The sequence below is a fragment of the Leptopilina heterotoma genome, unplaced genomic scaffold, assembly GCF_015476425.1.
Source record: "Leptopilina heterotoma isolate Lh14 unplaced genomic scaffold, ASM1547642v1 Lhet_217, whole genome shotgun sequence".
Taxonomy (NCBI): Eukaryota; Metazoa; Arthropoda; class Insecta; order Hymenoptera; family Figitidae; genus Leptopilina; species Leptopilina heterotoma.
The window spans coordinates 520161-540922 of NW_025110934.1; the positions used below are offsets into that span (position 1 = coordinate 520161).

At 23.1% G+C, this 20762-nt stretch overlaps 1 protein-coding gene across 1 annotated transcript in view; it reads right to left on the bottom strand.

Annotated features, from left to right (window-relative positions):
* Positions 1-771: 771 nt before the first annotated feature.
* LOC122501820 (splicing factor 3A subunit 1) overlaps positions 772-20762 on the bottom strand; it is a 31323-nt gene continuing 11332 nt past the window's right edge. Inside the window, exons 2-10 of the mRNA XM_043611583.1 lie at positions 18664-18994; positions 18433-18592; positions 18069-18350; positions 17705-17815; positions 13231-14062; positions 7240-7301; positions 6729-6836; positions 6425-6598; positions 772-1366 (exon numbers count right to left, since the gene is read on the bottom strand). Coding sequence (XP_043467518.1) covers positions 1265-1366; positions 6425-6598; positions 6729-6836; positions 7240-7301; positions 13231-14062; positions 17705-17815; positions 18069-18350; positions 18433-18592; positions 18664-18994 — 2162 coding nt within the window. The 3' untranslated portion in view covers positions 772-1264. The remainder of the gene's footprint in view (positions 1367-6424; positions 6599-6728; positions 6837-7239; positions 7302-13230; positions 14063-17704; positions 17816-18068; positions 18351-18432; positions 18593-18663; positions 18995-20762) is intronic.

Below are 20762 nucleotides of genomic sequence, written 5' to 3' on the forward strand. Positions count from 1 at the left end.
ACTTGAAATTAAAAATTATTTTTAACAGCAATTAATACTCTAATGAAAATTGGCATTACAACATTTCAGAACTTTCAATTTTAGGTACAAATTATTTTAAAATAATTATTTATAACAAATTAATTTTATGCAAAATTTATCATCAAATATTAATTATTTATCATTTTGTTTCTCTCAAAAATTTATCGAACAAGTATAATTTTTTTTATTTTTTAAGAACCGTAGTTACTAATTTTGCTTCTTATAATATCCTCTGCAATCATGTTTTCTCGAACTTTGTTAATAATATATTTATAGAAAAATAAATTTGTTATTTTTATACTTTCCTAACAAAAAATAATTTCAACAAAGCAAACTTGTAGAAGATATTTTAAAAAGGAAAACAATAAGCTACTTTTTGTAAAAGTTGTACATAAATTATACTTGTTTGATAAATTTAAATAGGAAACCAAATGTTTAATAATAATTAATGTTTTTAACAATAAATTTAGTAGTAGAATATTTTTTTGAAAATTATACTTACAACTGGGTTTTGTTTAATTTGAGATAATAGACAAAACATCCTTAATTAAGTTATTGATAATTTTTCCTCTCTAAAAAACAATTACTTCGTGAACGCAACCATAACCAGGAAAATTTAAAAATAATCGCATACAAATGATGTAAAAAGAACAAAATGGAACGAAAGTAAACTTATTATATTTTTTCATCTTTGCTCGAATATCCAATGAATGTGATTAAGCACAACGAATATTTTAAAAACAAAAATTGTAGATTTTTGCAATGATCTTTATTTATTCAAGAGTCATATTACAAGATATTCGAAATGTAGTTTCTTACGGAGAAAATTTATTTTATTTCCCCATGAAACAAGACTAAACTTATTTACAATGATTTTTTTTTAATGAGAATCTATTAATTCTCAGTGTAAATTTCTTTGCGCACAAAAATTTTTGATACATCAAAATGCACGACGAAATGCATTCTTAATTGAAATTGACATTTCTATTTTTTGTAGATTTTGTAAGAAATGTAATAAATTTATTGTTATTTATTCAACAAAAATAAAACTATATTTAATCAAATCTATTTAGTTAAAATGAATTCCATCCCACTCATCAAAAATACTAGAAAATTAATCTTTTCGATTGTAAAGAATGAAATAATTATTTGAAAATCTTATTGAATATTGTAGGCAGAATACTTCCACATGTACATTAAGGTTATCTTTAAAATCACTGTTTTATAAAAACTAGTGAGAAATTTACTTTTTACGACCTCCACGTTCTTTCTGTTGAAGATTTATAACATTACCTGATGTAAGGTTATAATAAGCGAGTGTGTTGTTGTCTTTGAAAAACATGCCCTGAAATGGAAAAAAAAGATTAGATTTTTAAATATTTCACCTTCAATCAAGTTAAAGTATTTAATTATTAAATAAGTTAAAACAATCATCTCTCACAGGCTTCACACTCAATAATTAATTTTAAAAAAGTACAGTACCGTCCGCAATTGTCAGTCCACCCATTTTTAAAGGAATGACAAAAATTTTTTAACATAAAATTCATGAAAACTAAAATTTTTTTTGGTTTATATTTTGAAAGACGATAAAATTTTGAAAAGAATAAGACCTTACAGAAGTCATTTGGCCAAAATTTGTAGAAGATATTCCTAAAAATCGTCATTTTCAATGTTTTACAAAAATTTAAATAACTTCTAAAATAATAAACGCTTTTTAATAACCTTAGGCTTATTTTAAAGGTCTTTTTCTACGGAATAAGAATTACTTATAGGCATTAACCTGTCATTTTTAACTTGGAATAAGCATGACGTCAAAATTAGACAAAAAAATTGGAAAAATTTGAAATCAATTTTTTGTACTAAAAACTATTCTAGAACATATATAAAACATTATATGGTGTAGATTTTTCAAGAAAATTTAATAAAAATATATGTTTGAATTTCAAAAATTATTTTTCTTTTAATAATATTATTTCAAATTTTTTGAATTTTTTTGTCCAACTTTGACGTCATGCTTATTCCAAGTTAAAAATTACAGGTTAATGCCTATAAGTAATTCTTATTCTGTAGAAAATGGTCTTTAAAATAAGGCTAAGATTATTAAAAAGCGTTCATTATTTTAGAAGTTATTCAAATTTTTGTAAAACATTGAAAATGACGATTTTTAAGAATATCTTCTACAAATTTTGGCCAAATGACTTCTGTAAGGTCTTATTCTTTTCAAAATTTTATCGTCTTTCAAAATATAAACCAAAAAAAATTTTACTTTTCATGAATTTTATGTTAAAAAATTTTTGTCATTCCTTTGAAAATGGGTGGACTGACAATTTCGGACGGTACTGTATCAAAAAGTAGTTTTAATATTGAAAAAAGTAGCTATCGAAAATTAGTTTTAAAGAAAAAATACGATTGTATTTCAAAGTAATTTTTAAAAGTAAACAAATAAAATTATGAAAAGTCCATTTTTTCGAAAAAAAAGGTCCATAAAGTCCGTAATTTCATTCAAAAAGGATGAAAAGTTCGTAAATTGTACGATATAATTTGGAGAATTTTAGAGAAATTACCAATGATTGCTGAAATTCAATTATTTTTAAAAGTAATAAAATTCTTCGCAAAAATTCAATTATGTTCAAAAATTTTTTTAAATTCTCGTCAAAATTTCAATTATCTTTAGAAATATTAAAATTCTTCTCCGAAATTCAATTATTTTCAAAAAATCTAAAAAAAACATTGTCAACATTTCAATTATCTTTATAAATAAATAGCAAAATTCTTCGACAAAATTCAATTATTTTCAAAAATTTTATTAAAATTCATTAAAAAATTTCAATTATTTTCATAATTAACAATATTTATTACACGAATTCAATTATTTCCTAAAGTAATAAAATTCACTTATTTTCAAAAATTTTAATAAAATTCATTGCAAAATTTGAATTATTTTCAAAAGTAATAATATTTTTCACAAAAATTAAATATTCTTCAATATCTACTATTTTCATAAAATTTACCAAAAGAATTTAATTATTTAAAAAAAAAATTTAATAAAATTCCACAAAAACTTTTAATTATTTTCAAAAGAATTTTAGTCGAATTCCTCGAAAAAATTCATAAAAATTTTATTAAAATTCGTCCAAAGAATTTAATTATTTAAAAATTTGTTGATAAAATTTTTAATACAATAGGAATTGAATTCCAAGAAACATTCAATTATTCAATAAATTATTTATTTTTGAATTTAAATAATTGAAATCTGGTAGAATTTTCTCATAAACATTGATTTACAAATAGATTTCAGTTAAAATCTTAGATAAAAATAATTGAATTCTTTCGAAGAATTTCATTAAAATTTTAGAAATAATTGAATTTTATTGAAACATTTTTTTAAAAATTGTCTTAAAAATAATTAAAATTCTATACCAAAAAAAGTTTTATCAAAACTTTTTAAAATGTTTGAAATTATGCTAAAATTCTGATATTTTTAAAAATAATTGAATTCTTGCGAAGAATTTTATTAAGACTTTTGAAAAATAATTGAATCTCTGCAAAGATTTTTATTACTTTACGAAAATATTTAAATTCTTGCTAAAGTTTTTATTAAAATTTCTGAAAGTAATTGAAGATCTGCTAAGAATTTTGTTATTTTTAATTTATGCCAAGAACTTTATTAAAATTTTTAAAAATAATTGAATTCCTGTTAATTTTTTACAAGAATTTAATTATTTTTCAAAATTTTAATAAAATTCTTCGCAAGAATTCAATTATTTTCATAAATAATAAAATTCAATGTAGAATTTCAATTATTTTTAATACAATTTTAATCGAATTTCTCGAAAAATGTAATTATTCTTAAAAATTTCATTAAAATTCGTTGATAGAATTCAATTATTTGAAAATTTGTTGATAACGATTTTTTATGGGAATTGAATTTTAAGAAACGTTCAATTATTCAATAAATTATTTATTTGCATTTTTACATTTAAATTTGTATTTAAATAATTAAATTCTAGTAGAATTTTCTAATGAAAATTTATTTTCATTTCATAAAAATGAATTTCAGTTAAAATTTTAGATAATAATTGAATATTAAATGCAATAGAGCGTGAATTTTAAAAAATAATTGAATTTTGTAATTAATTTTTTTGAATAAGTTTAATTGAGTTGTTTTAATATTATTTTTAGTTTCTATTTTCTAATATTTATTTAATTAAAGAATTTAAGAATAATTGAAATTTCGTAAAATTGAATATCGTAAAGAAATGAATTTGAAAATTGTCAAAGAACTTTTTCGAAAATTATTAAAAATTATCGATATAAAGAAGAATATTAGATAAATATTCTTAAAAATAATTATTGAATTGATAATAATTTTAATTATTATAAATTATTTTTATTAATAATTATTATTAATTATTATAAAACATGAAGAAATCGATGACTTCGAGTCGAAGACTCGAAGTTATCGATTTCTTCATGTTTTATAGTTATGAAAAATTGAATTTCTAGTTTTAAGTAAAATGTTCTCTTATTTGATTCGGCCTGATTCTATTTTTGTCAGTTGGTCCGTAATTTTTAATTTTTGGTCCGTAAAGTCCGTATTTTTAAATACTTTCACTGCTTCGAGCCCTGAATTTTATTAAAATTTCAGAAAATAATTGAATTCTTTTGAAAATTTTTTTAACGAATTAAGAAAAAAATTGAATTTTTGCAAAGAATTTTACTATTTATAAATATAATTAAATTGTTTCGAAGGATTTATTAAAATCTTAGAAAATAATTTATTTATTTATATATGTGTTTACGGACACAAAGCCCTTTTGTACAAAGTACTTAACAATATTAAAACTAATCAAAAACAATAATTGCATTTTTTTGAAAAATATGAATAAAAATTTTTTAAAATTTAATTCTTTCATGAAATTTTATTAAAATTGTATTAAAAATAATTGAATTTTTGCAAAGAATTTTACTATTTATAAATATAATAGAACTTTTTCGAAGAATTTATTAAAAGTTTATTAAAAAAATTGTATTCTATTGTGAAATTTTTTTGAAAATAATTGAATTTTTGCAAAGATTTTGCAAATTATCTTGAAAATAATTGAATTTTTACCAAAAAAATTTACTATATTTATAAAAACAATTGAATTCTCATGAAGAATGTTATTATTTAAGAAAATAATTGAGTTCTTGTGAAGAATTTTATTAAAATTTTTGAAATTAATATACAAGAATAATTAATTTGTAAATTAGTTAATAATTTAATTTTTTATAAGTTAGAATATGAAATTATTCAAACATTCATATTTGAAAATAAAAAATTTTGTAATTTACAGAATAATAATAAATTGAATATCACGTTCCGCGCGTAACATTTGCTAGTGAATTAATAATTTACCAAAATAAAAATTTAAATGTTATTACAGTTTTACAAAAATTAAAAATTTCAACGATTTCAATTTAATAACCTTTTAAAATTTATTTATCAATTTCTAAAAAAAAAGTTTTACTACAACGCTTTTAATATTTAATTATTATCTAAAATTTTAACTGAAATTCGTTTTTAAATCATTTCTTATTAAAAAGTTCAAATAAAATTTAACTTTTTAAAAACAAAAATAAATAATATATTGAATATATAATTGAATGTTTTTCAAAATTTAATTCTTTTAAAGAATTTATCAATTTTTTAAAAAATAATTGAATTCTTACGAAGAATTTTATTTAATTCCTTTTAAATAATTGAATTCTCGTGAAAAATTTATTATTTGTGAAAATAATTGAATTCTTGCTGTAGAATTTTATGAAAAATTTTATGAAAAATTTTAAATAATTCAATTCCTGTGAAAATATTATTTATAAAAAAAATTGAAAATCTTTGCAAAGAATTTTATCAAAAATCTTTTATGGAATTTTATTAAAATTGTACATATAGATATTGAAAATCATTGATTTTCGAAAAGTTTTTGAGAATAATTGAATCGTTTTAAAGAATTTTATTATTATAAATTTAGAATTTTTTTTATTTCAACTATTAGCGAATTTAATGTGATGCAAATTTCCCCCAAAAATAAAGAAAAAAGTAGCTTTTAGTGGCATAAATCTAAAAAGGTATCCAAATAGTAGCAAATTATAAAAAACAGTAGTAAATAGTAGGTTTTAGTAGATGAGTGCGAAGCTTGCTCATAGAGATCACAGTATTTTTTTCTCTAAAATAAGTGAAAAGGTGTTTTTGAATTTTGTTTTGATTTTTCTTGTTTCAACAAATATGAAATTAGTAAAATCGGCTATTATAAAACAACATAAAACACAAATAATTATGTATTTTTTTGACCAATTATTGTTGAATGGAAAAAACAAAAAAAAAGGAAAACGAAAAATGAAGTGTCGGTGTAAATCTTACCTCATATTGCAGTTTTTGCTTGCCAGGAGGCATTCCAGTTTGTTCATGAATGCGTGCTTTCAAAACTGCCACAGTGTCACTGGGTTGTAAAGTGATTCCCAATGTTTGACCATTTAACTTCCATTCAGTCTTCTCGGCCATTAAAGGCACTGAAATGTTAATTTGAACTGGACCCTGAAAGAAAACCGAAATTCAACAATCAATACCTAGTAAAAAATTTAATTACGAAATAACATTTCTTTATTTTGATAAATTAAACATACTGATTAAGAGAAAACTTTATTTATTGATATATTATCAATACCTTATTCCTGGCCAAAAATTGTTGTTCAGGTACCAAAGAATCTTCAGTTCTTAATTTTTTAGACGGTGGTTCCTCTTCTATTGGTTCTGCTGAATGCTTCATTCCAATCTTTAAAGAAACAACATCAAAACAAAATGTTATTAAATCATTCAAGTACTTGAGAAAATAAATTTCATAAGTACACATGGTTGTCACAAAAATTTAATTTTGTTTTTCCCTCAACTTTTTTAAAACTATTTTCATCATTTCAACTCAATTATTATTTTCTAGAATTTTTAACTAAAATTCTTCTTTAAATAAATTAATTATTTTTAATAATTTTTGACAAAGTTCTTTTAGAATTTTTTAAATCCATTTGTTTACAAAATAATTTTAATTTATAATAAATTAGTTCTAAAGAATTGTTAATTAAAAGTATGAAAAATTTTAATTTTTAAAGATTTTGAACTGAAACCTTTTCAAAATTCAATTATTTCTAAAAATTTATCGAGACTATAAATTCAATACTTACTGAAGCTGGCAATGGTGGTTGTATAGGTGGTGGATTTGGCATAAATGGAGACATAGCAGGTGCTAAACAAAGAAAATAAAAGCGTTAAAATTATTATTCAAAAAATATTTTTTAACCCTAGAAGCAACAACCCTTTTAAAGCAAAATTTAAATTATAACCCTGAAAAAACAACCAGCATTTTTGATTCACGACCCTACTTGAAATTTATTTTATATATGGGTCAATCCATTATCAGGGTTGCCACGCTTTTGCTCATTTCAAATTCCCTCACTTTTCCAGGTTTTCCAGGTTAAAAAACGGAATTTTTCCAGGTTTTTAAAACTACATTTATATTTTACAAAATTTTTAATTCTAACCTTTTTGAAATTAAACAACTTATAAAAAATTGTTATAAAACATGAAAATGTCGATCACTCCGAGTCTTCGACTCGGAGCAATCGATATCTTCATGTTTTATAATAATTAAAAATTTTGGACTGATGAAATCATCATTTTTTACCTATTATTATTATAAGAATATTGTTACTGTAACTTATTCAAAATTACTTTCATTATTTTAATTCAATTATTGTTTTCCACCATTTTTAACTAAAATTCTTCTTTATAAAGTGTAAATTAATTATTATTAATAATTTCTGAAAAATTTCTTTCAACATTTTTAAATCCTTTTGTTTACAATTCAATTTTACGAAATTTCATCGATTATTCAGGTATTCGGAAATTCTTCAATCAAATATATATTAGAAAATAAAAACTTGAAATAACTTCAAAAAAATTCAATTCAACTTTTACAAAAAAATTAAATCTACACAATTTTAAGTTAAAAGTATGAAAAATTCAAACATTCAAAGATTATAATTTGAGACCTGCTTTTCAAAACTCAATTATTATCTAAAGTTTTAATTGAAATTCATATTTCAATCAATTATTATTAGAAAATTCTACGACAATTCAATTATTTAAATACAAAAAAATAATTTATTGAAGAATTCAATGATTTTTTAAATTCAACTCTCATTTAAAGAATTTTATCAACAAATTTTTAAATAGGTAATTAAAATTCTTTTGACGAATTTTAATAAAATTTTTAAGAATAATTTCATTTTTCGAGAAATTAGATTAAAAATGTATCAAAAATAATTGAATCTCTGTCAAAAAATTCTATTGAATTGAGAAAAGTTTTTAAAAATAATTGAAATTTTGTCAAGAATTTTATTAAAATTTTTTTTAATAATTGAAATATTGCCAAGAATTTTATTAAAATTTTTGAAAATAATTGAATTTTAGAGAAAAATTTTAATATTTATAAAAATAATTGAAATTTTGACTATAACTTTTTTTAAACTTTTGACCATAATTGAATTTCTGCTTAGAATTTTATTACTTTTGAAAATAATTGAATTCTTGAGAAGAATTTTTTAATAATATTTCTTTTTAAATACCTAATTATTTTTAATACAGAAAGTAAATAATTTATTGAATAATTGAATGTTTCTCAAAATTGAATTCTCATAAAGAATTTTATTAACAAATTTTTAAATAATTGAATTCTTTTGACGAATTTTAATAAAATTTTTAAGTATAATTACATTTTTCGAGGAATTCGATTAAAATTGTATCAAAAATAATTGAAATTCTGCAATGAATTTTATTATCTATGAAAATAATAATTGAATCCCTGTAATAGAATTATTGCGAAGAAATTTATAAAAAAAAATTTTAAATAATTTATTTCTTTTGGAAATTTTTTTTAAAAATAGTAGATATTGAAAATCATTGACTGGAGAAGAATTTTTGATAAAGAAATTGAATTTGTTAAAAAGAATTTCATTAAAATTTTTGAAAATAATATTGAATTTTGGAGAAAAATTTTAATATTTATAAAGATAATTGAAATTTTGACGATAAATTTTTTAAACTTTTGACCATAATTGAGGGTTTACGTGCAATAAGGGGACGCGCAGGCTATTCGTTGTCCTCTCGCGCAGCCGCAGAATCGCTATACGCGGGGACTTTCACTTCCATGCGTATCCCCTTATTGCACGTGAACCCTCAATTGAATTTTTGCGAAGAATTTTATTACTTTTGAAAATAATTGAATTTCTTTGATGAATTTTAATATAATTTTTAAAAATAATTATAAATTTTTCGAGAAATTCCATTAAAATTGTATTAAAAATAATTGAAATTTTGCGATGAGTTTTATTATTTTTATGAAAATAATTGAATTATTGCGAAGAAAAATTGTATAGGAAACTCTTTTAAAATTGAATTAAGAAAATTGAAATATAAAATAAAGAAAAATTAAATTTCAAGAATAAGCACAATAACTTTAGACAACAATAATTTTCCAGGATTCCAATCCAAATTTTTTGTTTCCGATTTGTCAATCTTGAGATAAACTGTCCGCAATTAGACAATTAACTTTTTGGAGTTTCGATCTGGATGCTATCTGCAGATTATTATATTAAATAAAAATTAAAAACAAACCATTATTTTTATTCTCCAAATATTATCTTTTTTTTCTAAATCTTCGTAATTAAATTCTCTATCGATCTTTCGAGACCGATTTTTGAATTTTTGTTTACGATTTTATGATTTTTTAATACTTATTGTTTTATTAAAAAAATGTTTGAAAACAAAAATTCAAAAATCGGTGTCGAAAGATCGATAAAAAATTTAATTACGAAGATTTAGAAAAAAAGAAAAATCTTTTCAATGAAAAATTGTGATTGACCTGTAGAGTGATTTGAAATGAAAAAGTACATTTTTTCGCGATAGATTTATGCGATAGAGCTGTTCACTTAAAATGTGTAATTAATGGAGCCTATTTTACTTGTCCAAATTTTGATTACAATTAATTTCATTTCCTTACTTTCTCTTTTCTAATTTTAAATTAACAATTGAACATTTATAACATGTTTAATATTTCTAACCATTTAATAAATATATTTCATCGTTATGTTTTATTTTCAACTTAATTTAGGCACTGGCCCACAATTTCCCAACATTAAAAAAAGAAAAAAATTTTGTGTAAGATATTGAGCTAAGAAAAAGTGTGGCCCACAATACCCCAATCTCCCTTACTAAAACTTTTTTTTGGAAATTGAAGTTTAGAAAACATAGATTTTTGTAGTTTTTGAATTTTTTTCGTAACTATTGCAGAAGTCTCTTAAAACTTTAATTGTTTAATTAATTAACAATTTATTTTGCATAAATAATCATGAATGTTTTAAATTCTTTTTGTTTTTAATAGAGGCATTATTTTTGTATATCTCTACCAAATATTATTAAATTTTATTAAAAAATAACGAAGCAATAGTGAATTTTCTAAAAAACGTACTTTAAATTTTAATTGTTTATAAATAATTGAAAAATTAAAATTTTTGAAAACGCATTCCGGAAATGTTTTTGTACCACCCGTCTGTAAGAAATTATGTATTACAGGGTGGCCACCAAAACTCGTGAATAAAATTCACGTCTATTTCCCGGTTTTTTCAAGGTTTTTGGAAATTTTCAAGGTTTTTTTGTTGGTTTTGTTTGTTGTTCAACTACTTCCACATTTATTATTATTTTTTATTGCCGAATTTTTCTTAGGCTTTTCTTACGATTCTGAACAATCAATCGTATAGGTTTTAAAAAATTCAGGGTTCAGGGTGGCCGCAAGATTGACTTTATCAATTTCCCTGACATTTTACTGACATAACAACGAATTTCCCTGACAAAAATTTTTTTGTTTAGAGCAAAAAATGTATTGCATGACCGTCTTAATTTCTTTAATTATCCTGACAAAAAAATTTTTCCTGACATTTCCCTGACTTTACTGACAAAAATTTTTTTTTCCTGACATTTACCTTCTTCTTTAATTGCCCTGACAAAAAAATTTTTCCTGACATTTCCCTGACTTTACTGGCAAAATATTTTTTTCCCTGACATTTCCCTGACTTTACTGACATGTGGCCACCCTGGGGTTGCCACAAATATTTAATTTTATTTTTCCCTGACTTTTTCCTGATTTCCAGACAAAATTTTCACTTTTTCCCTGACCATAAAGAATATTCTGATTCACTCTAAAAATTATTAAAAACATTCTATTCCATAAACTTTCGAATTTCTTAAATTGTAAAATTATTCGCAAACATCAATAACTAAATTTTTAAATAAGTATTTAATTATTATTTTTCCATAGGAATTAAAATTCTTCAAAACATTCAAATTCAAACATTTTTAAATTCAACAACTTATAAAAATATTATTATAAAACATGAAGATATCAATTACTCCGAGTCAAAGACTCAGAGTGATTGATATCTTCATGTTTTATAAAAATTTTAATTTCCATAAAATTTTTCAAAAAAAAAATTAAATTATTTACAAACATTATAATAAAATTCGTTGCAAAAATTAAGTTATTTTCATAAATAATAAAATTCTTCACATGGTTTCAATTATTTTTAATACAATTTAAAGTAAATTTCAAGAAAAATGGAATTATTCTCTTATTAATTTTTTTCTAAGAATTTAATTACATTTCACGAATATAATGAAATTCTTCGTTGAAATTCAAATATTTTCACAATCTACTTTTTTAATAAAAGTTCTCAAAAGAATTCAATTATTTAAAAAAATGTAATAAAATTCGATGCAGGAATTCAATTATTTTCATAAACAATAAGATTCTTTACATTATTTCAATAATTTAAATAAAAATTTGAAAAAATTCATTGCAAGAATTCAATTACTTTCATAAATTAATAAAATTCTTTACAGGATTTTAATTATTTTTAATACAATTTTAAGTAAATTCTTCGAAAAATGTAATTATTTTAAATAATTTAATTAAAATTCTTCAAAAGAATTCAATTATTAATTATTTTTAAAAATTCATGCTATAATGCTTTTAATATTCAATTATTATCTAAAATTTTAACTAATATTCATTTTAAAATCAATTTTTATTGGAAAATTCTACAAGAATTCAATTATTTAAATACAAAAATAAATAATTTATTGAATAAATTAATGTTTTTCGAAACTAAATTAACATAAAGAATTTTATCAACAAATTTGATTTTTGTCGAGAAATTTTAATAAAATTTTCAAGAATAATAAAATTTTTCGAGGAATTCAATTGAAATTGTATTAAAAATAATTGAAATTCTATGATGAATTTTATTATTCATGAAAATAATTGAATTTTTGTAAAAAATTTTACTATTTATGAAAATAATTGAATTATTGCGAAGTTTGCTTAGAATTTTATCAAAAATTTTTTTTAAATAATTGAATTCTTTTGAAAAACTTTTATAAAACTGTAGATATTGAAAATCATTCAATTGAGAAAAATTTTTTGAAAATAATTGAAATTTTGCAAAGAATTTTATTAAAATTTTTGAAAATAATTGAAATTTGGAGAAGAATTTTATTATTTTTAAAGATAATTGAATTTTTATGAGAATTTTTTTTAATTTTCGAACATAATTGAATTTCTGGGAAGAATTTTATTACTTTTGAAAATAATTGAATTTCTGCAATCATTTGTAACTTCTCCAAAATTCAATTTTTTCCAGTTACTTAAATAAAAATCCCTGACTTTTCCCTGAATTCCCTAATTTTCCTGACCTGTGGCAACCCTGAAAAATTTCAATTTTTTCAAAAAATAAAATTTTGAAAATGGTCAAAAAATTTTGTTTTTCAGTTTTAATAATATATAATACTAAAATTCAAGGTTTTTAAAAAAGTGCACGTCCAATTCACGGTTTTTTCAAGGTTTGACAAAATTCACATCCATTTAAAGGTTTTCAAGGTTGCAAGGTCCGGTGGCCACCCTGGTATAGACATAATGCACATTTAAAAATTTCTTTTAGGTGGCCCAGTTCACAAATTTCGATTCAGTACGTAAACTGAGGCCCAAACTGACAGCCGGAAGGAACTTAAGCAAAGCGCATTTACCTTGAAACAATTGACTAATAAAAAATGGAGAAACTCACTAAGAAGAGGTGGAGGCCTAATCGGAGGCATGGGCGCCATCATCATCATCGGTGGTTGGGGTGGCATCATAGGCATCGGTATTGGTGGTGGTGGCTGCGCCGGTACCTGAATCGGAGGCTTTGGAACGGGAGGCTTCGGTGGGGCCTTGAGAGTCGCCTGCGGTTTCGAGGCCGCAGCCGCCATGTGAGAGAGTTCCGACGCTCGGGTCACTGGTTTGGGTCCAATTTTTTCCTTCTCCTCGTCCGGAAGCAGTCCCTTGACCTTGTGAATTTGATGGATCTGTTCCTCGAGAGTGATATTCGCTCGTGCCGCTCGCGTCGCGGCTTCCACGCTCGACGTATGTCCGTCCCAAGTGACCTTGTCGTCCTTCTTTTTGTCCTCCTCGCCAATCTTCTTACCGATTGCCGTTTCCTCGTCGCCGACGCCAAAAATGTCGGTACGCCTCTCGGCGAGCTGCTTCAAGCTGTCCTCGATCGCAGTGCCCGGTGCGAACACTGTCTCTTGGGACTGTTTGTCGAGATGCTTGTCCCGCTGTTCCACCCATCTGGGGTCCAGTAAACCAATACGCACGTGTTCCTGTACTTTGCTAGCTGGAATCTTCTCTCCAGTGAGCGGGGAAATAAGGTACTCCTCAGTGGCAGGCGGACGAATGACTTTGACCGCGTGTTGCTTGGGATCGTAACCCTTTTTAATGACAACATTTCCAGGTGCTGGTGGTAGAGGCGGAGGTTGCATGGTGCTTTCACGATTTTTATTGTCCCTCATCCTCATTGTTTCTCCTGGTGGAGCCATAATTTCTTCGTCGCTCGAATCCTCCTCCATATCTTGCACCTTAAACATTTCAATTAATAGAATTTTAGATTTTTTGAACTGAAAATTGAGTGGAATTAGAATAAATTTAAACAATAAATTCAATCATTTATTACAGTGAAGGAAAATAAACGAAAACATTCGAAAAAATTCGAAATCGGTCAGATTTCGAAACATTGGAGTAAACTAATTTTTAAAAACTATTTGTCCGAATGTTTTCGTTTATTTTCCCTCACTATAATTAATATTTCTCGGACGTAAAAGATTGATTAATGAATCATCATTTATTAAAAAGAAAGTTAAAATATATATTTCATTCAAGGATCCCTAAATTAATTAAAGTTCACAAATATTATAAAATTTGTCCTGATCTTTCTCAAGTTCTTGTCTTATTTCACTTGGCGTAATTACGACTTTTTTTTAAAAAAAACCTTAATACTTTTAGAAAATATATTTGTATATCAGACTTCGCACTCGATAATTAATTTTAAAAAAGTAGAAAAAAGTAGCTATCGAAAAATTAAACTTGACGAACGAAAAAAATCATTTTCGACACTTCACAAAACTGAGAAAAATTCCAATCTATATTTTATTTTCCTGACTTTTTCCTAATTTTCATTAAAATATTTACTTCTTTCTTATCCTGCTAATAAATTGAATTCCTTCAACGAATTTAATAATTCATGAAAGAATTTATTTAAATATATATTTATAAAAATGATTTAATTCTTGCGAAGAATTTTATAAAAAATTTTAAATAATTCATTTCTTCCGACTCAATTTATGCAAATTCTAATTCAAATAATTAAATTCCTGAGAAATTTTTATTATTCATTAAAAGAATTGAATTTTTACAAAGATTACAGGGCTCGAAGCAGGGAAAGTATTTAAAAATACGGAATTTACGGACCAACTGACAAAAATAGAATCAAGGCCGAATCAAATAAGAGAACATTTTACTTAAAAACTATAAATTCAATTTTTCATTACTATAAAACATGAAGAAATCGATAACTCCGAGTCTTCAAATCGAAGTCATAGATTTCTTCATGTTTTATAATAATTAATAATAATCATTAATAAAAATAATTTATAATAATTAAAATCATTATCAATTCAATTATTATGTTTAAGAATTTTCAACTAAAATTCTTCTTTATATCGATTATTTTTAATAATTTTCAAAAAAGTTCTTTGACAATTTTCAAATTCATTTCTTTACAATATTCAATTTTACGAAATTTCATTTATTCGTAAATTCTTTAATTAAATAAATATGAGAAGATAGAAACTAAAAATAATATTAAAAAAACTCAATTAAACTTTTTCAAAAAAATTAATTACAAAATTCAATTATTTTTTAAAAATTCACGCTATATTGCTTTTAATATTCAATTATTATCTAAAATTTTAACTGAAATTCATTTTTATGAAATGAAAATCAATTTTTATTAGAATATTATACTAGAATTCAATTATTTAAATACAAATTTAAATGTAAAAATGCAAGTAAATAATTTATTGAATAATTGAACGTTTCTTAAAATTCAATTCCCATAAAAAATCGTTATCGACAAATTTTCAAATAATTAAATTCTATCAACGAATTTTAATAAAATTTTTAAGAATAATTACATTTTTCGACAAAATTCGATTAAAATTGTATTATAAATAATTGAAATTCTGCATTGAATTTTATTATTTATGAAAATAATTGAATTCTTTCGAAGAATTTTATTAAAATTTTGAAAAATAATTAAATTCTTGTAAAAAATCAACAGGAATTCAATTATTTTTAAAAATTTTAATAAAATTCTTGGCATAAATTAAAAATAACAAAATTCTTAGCAGATCTTCAATTACTTTCAGAAATTTTAATAAAATTTTTCGCAAGAATTTAAATATTTTCGTAAAATAATAAAAATCTTTGCAGATATTTAATTATTTTTCAAAAGTCTTAATAAAATTCTTCGCAAGAATTCAATTATTTTCAAAAATATCAGAATTTTAGCAGAAATTCAAACATTTTAAAAAGTTTTGATAGAACTTTTTTTTGGTAGAAATTCAATTATTTTTAAGACAATTTTTTAAAAAAATGTCTTAATAAAATTCAATTATTTTAAAAATTTTAATGTAATTCTTCGAAAGAATTCAATTATTTTTATCTAAGATATTTTAACTGAAATCTACTTTTAAATCAATGTTTATGAGAAAATTCCTTGAATTCAATTATTTAAATACAAAAATAAATAATTTATTGAATAATTGAATGTTGCTTGGTAAAAATTTTATCAACAAATTTTTAAATAATTAAATTCTTTGGACGAATTTTAATAAATTTTTTAAGAATTTTTTCGAGGAATTCGATTAAAATTCTATTGAAAATAATTGAATTCCTAAAAAGAATTTTATTATTTACGAAAATAATTGAATCCCGGTAAAAATTGTATTAAATATGAAAATAGTTGAATGATTGCGAAGAAATTTATAAAAAAAAATTGTTATTAATGAAATTCTAGTGAAATTTTTATTATTTTTTGACAATAATTAAAAGTTTTTGTAGAATTTTATTAAATTTTTTTTTTAAATAATTAAATTCTTTTGGTAAATTTTATGAAAATAGTAGATATTGAAAATCATTGAATTGCGAAAAGTTAATTTAAAAATAATTAAATTTTGTAAAGAATTCTATTAAAATTTTTAAGAATAATTGAATGTCTGTGTGGCATTTTATTATATTTTTTTGAAAATAATTGAATTCCTAAAAAGCATTTTATTATTTTTGAAAATAATTGAATTCTTGCGAACGATTTTATTAGAATTTTTTTAAATAATTGCATTTCGAAGAAGAAATTTATTACTTTTAAAAATAATTGAATTCTTGTGATGAATATTGTTATTTATGTAAATACTTTAATTCTGCAAAGAATTTCATTAAAAATGCCTCAAAATAATTGAATTTTTGGGATTTATGTAAATAATTGAATTCTTGGAATGAATTGTATTAAAATCTAAAAAAATAATTGAAATTCTTCGATGAGTTTTATTATTTATGAAAATAATTGAATTCTTGCTTAGAATTTTATCAAAAAAATTTTTTAAAATTGAATTTCCATGAAAAATGCTATTATTAGTGAAAGTAATTGAATTATTGTAAAGAATTGTATAAAAATTTTGTTAAATAATTGATTTTTCGAAACTTTTTTTGAAAATGCTATTCCAAATGAATTGAATTCCCGTGGAAATTTTATTATTTATGAAAATAATTGAATTTTATCAATTTTTTTTAAATACTTGAATTCTTTTGCGAAATTTTATGAAAATACTACATTTATTGAAAATATTTAAATTTCGAATTTTTTTTGAAAGTATTAGCGAATTTAAAAAGTAGTGGAAATTCTAAAAAAAAGAAATAGTAGCTTTTAGTGGCTAAAATCTAGGTAAAAGCTAAAATGTGTTCTGACCCAAAACGACACTTCCTATCTAGTATTCTCAAAATAAATAAAAGTTTAAAAAACTGAAATAGGAAATAACAATTTAAAGAGAATTTTGATGCTTTTTTCACATTTGTAGATGTTATTTTTAAAGTTAATTCAACTTGAAGTTAAAGAAAAATATTTTATAAAAAATTCTTTTCATTGAAATTAAGAAAATAAATATTACCTGATTATTATCCTTTGCTCGATCCTTTTCACCGTCAGGTCGATGTGGCATTTCATCATCTCCATCACTTTCAATTTGCATTTCGACATCCTCACCATCTTCAATACGTTCCTGAAATTTTAATAATTAATAAGTTGGAGTCCAGGAGATATTTAATACCTTTCGATGCACCCTCATCAATAAAAAAAAATAATTTCATTAATTAATAATTCATTAACTAATTACGTTACATATATATATTACAATGAAAAAGAAAATTAAAAAGTTTTAAGTGGCTTCTTCTAGGAATTCTGACTCAGATAAATGAACAAAGTTTATATGCTCAAATTTGTATTCTTGGTTAAAACTGAATAAAATAACAAACCTGCATAAGAACACGAGCTCCTACTTCGTCGGGAGTTGTAGGAGCTGGAAAATTGCCGACCTCAAATTGTTGATAATCAACAGTTTCAACAACAACAAAATCGTGCCAATCAATTTGAGCGTATGCAACTCGCTCGCGTTCCAATTCCTCTTCTTCTTTGCGTTTTTGAGCCTCTTGATATTTAAGCCATTCTGATCGATATTTCACATTTTCAAGAATTTTTTCCATATTTGAAGCTTCATCTCTCAAACGCGGAAGTAAATCTTTGGGTGGGATTAAAACCTAATGAAACAAAATTCATTAAATAATAACTGTATTGTATTGTATTGAATATTTGTATTCAATTATTTAAAATTAACCTCACCTTTGTGTATTGTTCCAGAAGTTTAGTAAAATATTGAAACAAAGAATGTTGTGGACGCAGAAAGTCGAATTGGAAATTCCTCTGTTCGCGATTCATTAAATTGGTCAAAAATTGACGTCCGTTTCGAGCAACAAACTGTGCGGTTAATTTTACAATATCTCTGTAATGAATAATTTATTAGTTTTAACATTATTTTAAATTTTATTGAAAAATAAATATATTATAACGTACAAATCTAAGGCAGAAATTGAAGGAGGGTCTGCTATAAATTCGAACTCCTGTGGCGGATCTTTGGGAATGAATGGCTGCTCAACTTGCTTAAGAATTTCTTGCTGTTTTTGATGAGCAGAAAAGTTGACACCCTTAGGAAGTATAACTCCAGTTACTGGCTCTTGGCCCTTTCCTTCTTTAAATTCCTTGACTTTATGCTGATAGTACGCGTGATAGGGGTCACCAAAGTTTAAGAAATTAAACTTGGGATTTCCCAATTCATTCTGTCTAATCCTGGATTCAAACTCAGGGCCATTTCTGGCGACGAAGTTGGCAGTTTTGTCAACGATATCTGTTAAAATGGTATAAGGAAAATGTATAAACACCAACGTAATTTTTATAAACAAACTTCGTTTTACTTTTTCTTTAATTTTATCTGAATACAATTTTTAAATATTTTGTTATAATAAAATATTTAAAGACAAATATTGTGTTGGTTCATTTAATTTTTTTACATCCTTATCACATGAGAAGGTATTAGTTTTTGTCGAAAATTCACTTTTGCTAATTTTATGAAATCTTCACGTTTTGAGGTGCCCTGAACAAAAAACATGGTTTAAAAAAGTGTCTGCCTGTAGACACAATGATGACGTCACTATAACTTTTGAAAAACTTATTGTATTAACTTGTAACATGCATAAAGTTTACATGCATAAAGTTAGTGTTAAAATATAGATCGAGTTCGTTAGCCAGCCATTTTCGTCAAAAACTACAAGAACTATAAAAACTACGGAATTTTCAAAATTTTTAATTGCCTATTATTTTAGATTAGAGCAATTCCACGCCAAGTGATCATAAGAATTTTCGATGATTTTAGCAATATTAAAAATACTTTCAGAATTTGTTCCTTTTTATACATGGAATAAAAGTGTATAAAAGTTTTTTCAAAATTTTCAAAATTTTTTGAGTTACCTCTTACTCAAAATTTTGGTCGGTTTTTCAAAAAAGGCACATAACTTTTTTTCTTGTTAACCGATTAAGATAATTTTTTTTGGAAAATACTCATAATAAGAAGTACTTTAAAGAAAAAAATAAAAATTTTAAAAAAAAATTTTTTTTGCCCGAAAAAAATTTCAAAAAATTTTTTGAATTAAAATTTTGAAAAAAATATATCTTCGATTTGAATTTTTTTTTTGGTAAATATTGTCAATAAAGTAAAGAATACTTCCTGTAAATTTAATTATGGGACAACAATAACTTTACGAGAAATCTTCGTAATTAAATTCTCTATCGATCTCTCGAGCCTTATTTTTGAATTTTTGTTTTTAAACATTTTTTAAATAACAATAAGTATTAAAATAATCAAAAAATCGTAAAATATATTTTCCTTAGTTTTATTGATTAAAAAAACTATTTAAAAAACCTATTAAATTAATGTTTGATTGATAAAAAATAAAAAATTATTTAGTTAAAAATTGTTATACAATAAAAAGTTATTATTTTGTTATAAACTGTACTTAGGGTTAAAAATTTATATTTTTTCTGAATTGTGCAATTTTTCATAAGTAAAGTATTCAAGTATAAAAGAAAAACTAAAAATTAATTATTTAACCCTTGTTTAAACAGTTTATAGTTTTCAACTTTTCAATTAATTGTTTAGAAAAAATTAGAAATTTCTAACCCAAATGAAACTTATGAAAAAATTAAAAAAATTACATAAGAAACAAATATAAATTTCTTACCCTAAGTATAAATATTTTATGTAAAAAATAGTAACAATTAATTGTTTAAACAATGTTTTAATAAATAATTGTTTTTTTATCATTAGTAGATGTATTACTCACGAAAAATTGTACAATTGAGAAGAAACTAGTAATTTCTAGGCCTAAGTACAGTTTATAACAAAATAATAACTTTTTATTGTATAACAATTTTTAACTTGTAAGGATGCGGTCATGAGTAGTGTGTGTTGTCTGTTTGTTTGTGTGCAGAATGATTGTTTGTGTGTTTGTCTGATTGATATGTGTGTGATTGTGACCAAAATTGTAAAAGGAGAGATAAGAGTAGTCTGTACTTCGGTGTGCGTGCGAACGGTTGTACTTAGAAATTACCTGACATTA